The sequence below is a fragment of the Pteropus alecto genome, unplaced genomic scaffold, assembly GCF_000325575.1.
Source record: "Pteropus alecto unplaced genomic scaffold, ASM32557v1 scaffold3, whole genome shotgun sequence".
NCBI lineage: Eukaryota > Metazoa > Chordata > Mammalia > Chiroptera > Pteropodidae > Pteropus > Pteropus alecto.
In genome coordinates, this window is record NW_006442484.1 from 47,797,186 (window position 1) to 47,806,347 (window position 9,162).

Here is a 9,162-nt window from a genome sequence, read left to right on the forward strand (position 1 = left end):
CTTGTGCTCCAATGTCAATGAAAACTTCTGGTACCTCTGTAATAACACGGATAATATAACAGGATTCAGCTCACCGTTTTCGAAAAAGTAATTGATATATCTTCGGTAAATTAATTAATTTCATAAGATCAAAAGATAAATACATAAAAGAAAAAAACAATGAAAATAAAAAGAAAAACAAAAATAAAAAGATGAATACGTAAATGAAATGAGGACTAGTACCTTGAATATCAGTGGCAGGGATCTCTCCAGTTGCATCGCTTGGTTCTGATTCACCAGCTTCATTGACAGCTTTCACTCTGAATCTATACTTCTTGAGTTCTTTCAAATTTGGCACCACACATTCACAAGTAGTTAGAAGTTTATCTGGTTCATTTACTCTTTTCCAGTCAGTAGTACCTTCTTCTTGCATTTCTACAATGTATCCTTTGATTGGACTGCCACCATCTTTGGCAGGAGGTTTCCATGCTAGTGAGATGCTTGACTTTGTTTTGTCTTTGACCTCTGGGCAAGAAGGTGGCCCAGGTGGATCTAATATGAAAAATAAAAACATAAAATTTTGAAGCTAATGGAATGCTAGATATATATACCATAATAATATTTTACTATACATGATCATATTTTATTTTTATCTATTAAAATATTAAAATAGAAATGCCAAAATAATAAATTACCTTCCAGAGAAGAGAAATAAAATAGTCTATATTCACTTAGCATCAATGCAAAAACAAAGAAAGCAAACAACTGAGATTAGAAAGACTACCCACTATCTCTACATTGATCTATATTCTCTTTACACACGAATGGTGAAAAGCTATTTTACTTTTGATATCCCTTTGAAGAGATTCTGCAATATTCTCTAGTAAAACTTATTTTAATTTAATATACCATGAAATTAAAATTAAAAATGATTTCATCATTACTTGGTAAACCTTTGAACACAAACTGATCTTAATGCCCTGCACTGTCATTTGCAACAACGATCACATGACAATCCTTTACATTTCTAACAGTGCTTTACAATTACCGAAATTCTTTTAGCAGACTGTGCTTGAGAATCTTATATATTTGTTTAATAAATGTTACTGAAAAATTAACAACATTTTGCTTTTTTGTTGAACTCCAACTGAAGGGTCTAACTCTTTAGTGAGGGAGATAAATTTCCACAGCATCTAATGAGGTAGAGGTTTATTAAGGTATGGAAGCAGAGAGGAGCTTACAGTCCAGGGCCATTATTATTGTGATTCCTTGTAAAACACTAGGCTTAATCAAAGTGTTTAAAAACTTTATAATTTTATGTATGTATGTGTGTGTGTGTGTACACATATGTCTCTGTATGTATACATATATATAGATGGGTGTGTACTATGTGTATATATACACATATACATACACACATATGTATTTCTGATAGTTTATGTAAGTGTGAAACTTAACTTTAAAAAAATAATTTGGAATAGAAAAATATAAGAAATTTAAGAGCAGCATGAATTATTTAGTAGCACTGCCCTCTATACATTTCAGAAATGGAAGCATACTTACATATGGGATCTCCTGCAATAGCTGGATCTGACGGTTCACTGGGAGGGCCGATTCCTGCAGCATTTATTGCCATTGCTCTGAACTGGTATTTAACGCCTTCAATCAAACGGGGAACATTAAATTCCACTCCTTTCAATCCCACTTTGGTTATTGGTGCTCGGCTAACACGTGACCAGTAGCTACTTCCCTCTTCTCTCTTCTCCAGCCAGTAGCCAGTAATCGGAGAGCCACCATTGTCCAGAGGAGGAGTCCAGCTCACTAGCATTGACCCTTTGGTGCGCTCCAAAACTTTTGGTTTTCCCGGGGGTCCAGGAAGGCGGTAAGGATCTTGAATGACCACTTTATCTGATTTGCACTCATCACTGGTTCCGTATTTATTCACTGCCCTAACTCGGAATTCATACTGACCATTGGGGATAAGTTTCCAGATCTAGAAATTAGATAAATAGTAACTTCTTAATAAAATATACTTATGTCGATTTTCACTTATTTTTAAATTAGTTATGTTGGTAGGAAAGAATATATAAAGAAATAAATCTATAAACTCAAATAAATATATAGTTTCAAAATATGTAGACTCAAACACGGAGAAAGCCTTTTAAAATGAGAATATATAAATCTATTGTAACTAATAGTGGATCTCTCAAGTAAAAGAGACTCTATATCAAATAATTGTATATACTAAGTGGGCTTATGTGTATGGTGCTAAAAACTACAATAAAGTTTTTTCTGTGGTTTTGCCTTTACTCATTAAATTCCAAACTTATGCTAGAATGGTGTTAATTCAGGGTCATGTTCTTTTAATGTGTATAAGAAAATATTTAAAAGAGTTTACCCCGTATCTCTTCTCTACAGCAGTGTTGGTGACTTCCTCCCATTCACTTTTCTTCCTACTTGCATCACGTTTGTCAATGATATAATGGGTGATTTCACTGCCGCCGTTGTCTAGAGGGGCATCCCATGTCAAGTAGCAAGATTCAGCTTTAATGTCAGTAACCGCAAGATTTCTTGGTGGGGACGGACGATCTGGAAAGGAGCCAGCAGAGGAGATTGAGAAGTCAATTCTTAAACAGACACTGGATTTTATTTTGATATAAAAAATCATGCCAATTACCATATACTTCAACATGAACATTTCGGAAGGCTGTGCCAAGGCGATTGGAGGCAGTCACTGTGTAAGTGCCTTTGTCCTCCCGGACGGCTTTGGGAATGCTAAGCTCAGTCTTCGCCTCACTTCGGGATACTTCTTCTTTGGTTATCTTCAGTGCGTCAGTGGGTTTTTCAATCACAGTGTCATTCTTGGACCACTCGATCTTAGGCATTGGAAGGCCTGTCACATCTGCAGGGATGTTAACAGGTTCTCCCGCCTTTACTTTGATAGTGTCTCCTCGAACAGCCAGGCGCAATTTAATAGTTGGAGGCACTGCAAACAGAAGGGAAGGAGAAAAAAAAGCAAAGTCATAAGGATGTTTGCTCAACCTATGAGATAAAGGCAACACTGTAAAGTGCATTATAATTATTATTATGCTCAGATTCCCCACCTTCATCATCTTGTATGACCACATTAAGAGGCAGGGATGGTTCACTTTCACCAATTTCATTGACTGCTTTGACACGGAACTCATACATCTGGTGCTCATCAAGATTTTCAACCAGGAAAGATGTGGTTGGGCAGAGTCGCTTGTTAACTCTTTCAAAGTCAGGTTTGTCATGACGCCGTTTTTCAATGATATAGCCTTGGATGGGCCTGCCACCATCACTGCGGGGCTCTTTCCAGTCAAGGGTGATAGTAGACTTCGTCCTTTCTGTATATGTGAGCCTCTCAGGAGCTGTTGGAGGACCTTTAACCAGGGGCAAGATGTAAATGACAAGCATGAAATAAATATTCACATAAGAAATATTTCACTTCAAATTATGTGAAAAATAAATTTCTATTTAGCATAACGTTATATCCATCTTTAAAACCCTTTTCAAAACACCTCAGTTATCAGAATCATAGGCATTCATGTCAGCAGAATTTTTCTTACTAAACTTTAGAGTCAAGATTATTGATTAAAAATAAATCAAGGGGCATGTATACTTTTTTATATTTAACATTTCAGATAGTTTGCCTTTGTCGCCGGGGAAGCTTCCAGTGCTAATGAACTAGGAGAGCAGGTTGTGAAGTTTTTCTTTGTATGACTGGCTGAGAGGAGAGTGTTTCCTCTTTTATTAACAGAAAATGGATATGTCTACTGAACACACTTTGAGTCATGTTGCCTCAAGTGTGAGTTTAAAATGGAGTGGAAATATAATTTTTGTGATGCCGCTGTCGTTTGGTGTCCTTCACAAAACCAAAAGAATGAGCTCTAAATGGTGAAACTAGACCCAATCCACTCTTATTGACTACTTTTGCAACCAGAAGCTGTGATTTGTAGTGGAAGCACAGCTCTGTTCTGGTCCTCTGACAAGTTGAGCTATAGAGGTGATCTGTTATAGTATTATAGGATGTAATTTAATTTTTTTTTATTTTGGGTGGTGATGGTGGAGGTGGTGGTGGTGATAGTGGTAGAGGAATAACTCCTTTTTTCTCTTGGGCTATGGGTCATTCTCAAAGACTTTGCTTTCTTAGATGGGATGTCAGTGTGCATTACTAAGTGTGTGCAGTTTTAGGGTTTCATATTTGTTCATATTGGTTAAGGAGATTTCCTTTGGTTGCTTTTTATTCTTTGGTGGCTCTTTCTGGTTTGGGGTCTCCATATCCTTCCAGTGTGGGAACTATCTGAGGGCTAAAGGAATACTAAGGCTTTTGTTCTAAGGCAATATCTGTCCTGTAATCTTTCAAAATCAATGAACTCACTTTAACTATTAGACTATTGAATTAATTACTGTAGTGTATTCTATTGCAAAGATGTAATATTTCTAAACTGTTTTTTGGTTGTTGCTAAGCTTCAATAGATTCAGGTTTTTCAGTACATAAAACTATGCTTGTTTTTTTTACAGAAATTACAGTGAACCAAAAATTATATTAAAATTATAGCAAATATGGTATTCTTTAAGCTGCTAGTAGTTTTTAATTTACCTTTCTAATTACTCTCTAACTATAAATCTTGAGACTGTTGAAAGTTTGAAGCCATAAGGCTCAATAAATAACTGCCACAATTAGAAGCAAAAAAAATATATTTACTTTATAAACACAATGAAAACCTTTTTTACCTAGTGGATCAACTGCAAGAATTGGTCCTGTTTCAACAGGAGGGCCACAGCCAAACTTGTTCTTGGCAATCACACGAAACTTATATTCTTGTCCTTCAAGGAGACCTGTGATGTCACATTTAGATCTCTCAGTCTCTATTGGTTGTCTCCAAGTATGCATCTTGGCATCTTTTCTTTCAATAATAAAGCCTGTGATTTCACTTCCTCCATCATCTGCTGGATCAGACCAGTTAAGTAGACACATCTTTCTGTTTGTTACAACTGGTTTTAAGTCAAGAACTGGACCAGGGACATCTGAAAAATAAAACCACCATCCCCGCAAAATTAATGTAATACGATAGTATCACTTAGGAAAATCCTATGATATAAAAAGCCATGTAACATCTCTTACCAAAAACTTCTACCCTGGTTGCTGCAGATTTGGAACCACAGCTATTGGTGGCTGTAATCACATATCTGCCATGATCTTTTCTCAATGCTTCTTTGATAATTAGTTCAGATTTTGTTCCAACGTTTTCTATTACAACACGGTCTTTATCCAGCTCTCCCTCTTCAATAGTCCATACTTTTGTAGGCACTGGACGGCCAGTTACTATAGCTGGAATTCTTAGAGTTTTCCCAGCCATTATTTGTATTCCAGCCTTGACAGAGACATCTAGTTCCACAGTTGGAGGCTCTGTTGAAAGAGAACAGTTACATGTTAGCTCAAGAAAGATGCAAAAAAAAAAAAAAAGAATCCCCTATTGGGAAAATATCCATAACCTGTATCATATAACTGTTGAGTACCTTGTGGTTCAGCCACAGTAACAGGTTCTGTTTCTCCAGGTGGTCCTTCTCCTGCAGCATTGACGGCACTCACTCGAAGTTTGTAATCAGCACCCTCTCGGATTTCTTTGACAGTGTACTCACGGACCTTGATCATCTTCTCTGTGCAGCGTGACCATTCATTTGTGCCAACCAGCTGCTTATCGACAAAATAGCCAACAATTTCTCCACCACCATTGAAAGCTGGCGGTTCCCATTTTAATTCAATAGTTGTAGAGCTTGTGTCAGTGACTCTTGGGACAGGTGGCCCTGGTGGGGCTAGAATAAATGCAGAATACAAATCAAAACCCACTGATGGTTTTAAAATGCACAGTAACTTATCTATCCCACTTTCTTTTTTTTCATAGTGCATTGTATGTAATTCGGGTGAACACTATTTTGTGAAACTTTTAAGTTATACATACATGTGTTTAAAACTTTACCTTGTAACCTCAACATATGAACCCATAGTCATTGCTAGTATTTTGTTTGATTTTTCTAGCTCTATTGAGATATTATTGACATATAACGTATGTAGATTTAAGGTAATTTGATTCATGTATATATATATGAAATGATTACCACAATAAGGTTAGTTAATACCTCCATTCCCTTATATGATTATCACTTTTTTATAGTGATAACATTTAAGATTTACCCTCCTAATGACTTTCAATTATGTAATATAGTACTGTTAATTATAATCACCATACTGTATCCTGCTTTCTTCTTAAGGAATTACTTACAGATTGGATCACGTGCAGTTTTGGGATCTGAAGGGGGACTGAATTTTCCAGGTCCAGCTGCATTTTCAGCACATACTCTGAAGACATAGGTGAGTCCTTCTAATAGGCCTTCTACATTCATCTTCAGAGAATTCAGAAGGCTTCTGTTGACACGAGACCAATGTGTACTATTAACCTCACGTTTTTCGAGCCAGTAACCCAAGATGGGGCTTCCATTATCCTTTGGTTCATTCCATTTCACTAGCATACTGTTGCTGGTAACATCTTCCACAATGGGCTTATCAGGTGCATCCGGTGGTTCTGATAAAAAAATTAGCATATTTGAATTAATTCCCTAGGATGACATAAAATTCAAGTTCACAAGCTGTGATAATGCATATACCAAGATATATGATAAAAAGGGAAATTCTAGATGCTAAAGAAACCTTACCAAATGGATCTTTAGCTAGAAGTGGCTTTGAAACACATGGTGGTCCAGGCCCGAACCTATTTTCAGCTCTTACACGGAAGAGGTACTCTTTTCCTTCAATCAGTTTTGTCACTGAATATTTGCAATGTCTAAGTGTTGAGGTGACAACAATCCAGTCTGAGTCAGGTTTCGTCTTATCTTTCTTTTCTAAAGTGTAGTTTATAATTTCACTGCCACCATCATCAAGGGGTGGTTCCCACTTGCAGAGGACTGAGTTCTTTCTAATATCTTCAAACACAAAGTTGATTGGTGGTCCTGGTGTATCTAATATTTCAAGAGAGAGCAGTGATTAAAACGTAGAAATTGTTGCAGCAGAAAATGTAAAAGTTATTATGTTCCTTTGATAAAAACTTTTGTTTTTCTTATATCTGTCTATATTTGTGTCACATTTACTAATGAATAATAAGGTCAGTTGGTTTCTTTCACATAGCCAGGAGAAAAAAATAGGACTGAGGATACCTTGCTGAAGTTATTTCCTACTTCCTTTAACTCCCCCACCCACCCCAACCAAATTTTTATTTTTGTTGTACTAAAACTCTTAAATAGACTGTTTTCCACTGGTAAGAGTAGTTTTAACAACTTACCAAGCACACTGACAGTACAAGGAGCTTTTGCGACACCATGGTCATTTTCAGCTTTGATCATATACAGGCCATGGTCTGGTCGGAGAGAATCTCGGACGCGTAGCTGAGATTCTCCTTTTTTACTATTGTCAATACTCAAACGCTCCGTCAGAGGCAGGACAAATGGTTCTTCTTCTTGAACTTCACCTTTCTTCCTCCTAACTATGGGTGCTACTCGCTTCTTGATTTCCTCTGGTGTAATAACATTTTCATCCTTTAGCCATGTAATAGTTGGGTAAGGGGACCCAGAAATAGTTGCATCAAGTGCAATTTCATCACCTCGTTTCACTTCTAGGCTTGTTCTCATAATAATTTTTGGAGCATCTGTAATGATTAAAAACAATAGTTGTTTTCAATTATTTCAATTAATTCTAATTAAAATATCTGACAAAACATTATTCTCATTTATTTCATAATGAGAAAATGCTAACCTCATTAAACAAAACTTACCAATAGGATCTACAGCTTTGGTTGGAGGAGTGGCCCGAGAAGGCTCACCAATACCAGCAGCATTTTCTGCTCGCACACGGAATTGGTATTCCTTTCCTTCTTCAAGTCCTTTTGCTGTATAGGTCAGGATTGGTACCAGGTGTTCATTGCATCTCTTCCATCTGTCTTCACCTTTAGCAATCTTCTCTATGATGTAACCCATTATCTTGCTCCCTCCATCGTACAAAGGTGGCTTCCATGTAATAGTCATTGCCTCAGCTGTAGGATTATGAACCTCAACATCTATAGGTGGATCAGGGGGCTCTGAAGAGCAAAGAAACATTGTTAATATAGGGAAGCCCACCTTTTAAAAATAAATTCCATATTTATTCTTAGCTATATTACATTCGTGCCCAAACTTACGCTTTGGATCTTGAGCAATGATTGGATTTTTCAGTTCAATATATTCGCCTCCACCAATCTTGTTGACAGCTTTAACACGGAAGAAGTATTCACCATTTGGTATGAGATCTTTTACAGTCCAAGATAGTTTATTCTCACCAGACATGACCGGTATATATGTCCTCCTCCCAGCTTCTCTGCGTTCCAGGACATAATGAAGAATTGGACTTCCACCATCATATTCTGGAGGTTCCCAGGTTAATTTACAAGAACTCTTGGTCACGTCACTTGCTTTAATATCTTTGCATGGTCCAGGTAGGCCTATTAGAAATAAAATTGATAATTATTATTGTAGTCTGAAACGTCAGCATATTAGTAGTACAATCTTTCTCTAAATGGGACTATTTACATTTTAGGTGAGACAATCTTTGATGTTCAGGAGTGTCCCTTACACTGTAGGCCGTTTAGTATCTTTGGCCCCCAACTACTAAATGTCAGTAGCTCCCCCTGAATCTTTGTTCTGAGAAAAAATGGCCTCCCAAATTTCCAAACACCATTCGTGTGTGTGGGAGGAGGGGGCAGAAAATATTACTATCCCTGGTTGAGAACACTATGGAAAAAATGTAAATACAATTAATAAAGGAATATTGGTTATTTTAATATTCTTTGGGTATGTTTTTAAATAAAAGATATATTTAAATAAAAGATATATTTAAATTAATACCTCACATGCAAATAATTACAACAGAAGTAGTTCAGTATAATCAGAGTTTAACTACCGATTTCATATCTTTACAATTGCTTTGGAAGAAATAATCTGAAAGAACATTTAGTTTACAAAAGGCCAAATCATGAAGCCATTTATACTAATCCTGCAAAGTTAACTAATTTTCCAACAAGTAAGGAATATCTAATGTTTCATCACAGAATGATTACCTATGACTTTGACATT

The 9,162-nt window shown here is 36.5% G+C and overlaps 1 protein-coding gene across 1 annotated transcript in view; it reads right to left on the minus strand.

Annotated features, from left to right (window-relative positions):
- Positions 1-9,162, minus strand: part of TTN (titin) — a 266,736-nt gene that overhangs the window by 75,084 nt on the left and 182,490 nt on the right. The window contains 14 exon segments of the mRNA XM_025039310.1: positions 1-36; positions 223-531; positions 1,543-1,972; positions 2,378-2,568; positions 2,657-2,965; positions 3,084-3,383; positions 4,738-5,031; positions 5,129-5,413; positions 5,524-5,820; positions 6,288-6,587; positions 6,718-7,020; positions 7,341-7,703; positions 7,830-8,132; positions 8,232-8,531. The exon segment at positions 1-36 is cut by the window's left edge and continues 14 nt beyond it. Coding sequence (XP_024895078.1) covers positions 1-36; positions 223-531; positions 1,543-1,972; positions 2,378-2,568; positions 2,657-2,965; positions 3,084-3,383; positions 4,738-5,031; positions 5,129-5,413; positions 5,524-5,820; positions 6,288-6,587; positions 6,718-7,020; positions 7,341-7,703; positions 7,830-8,132; positions 8,232-8,531 — 4,020 coding nt within the window.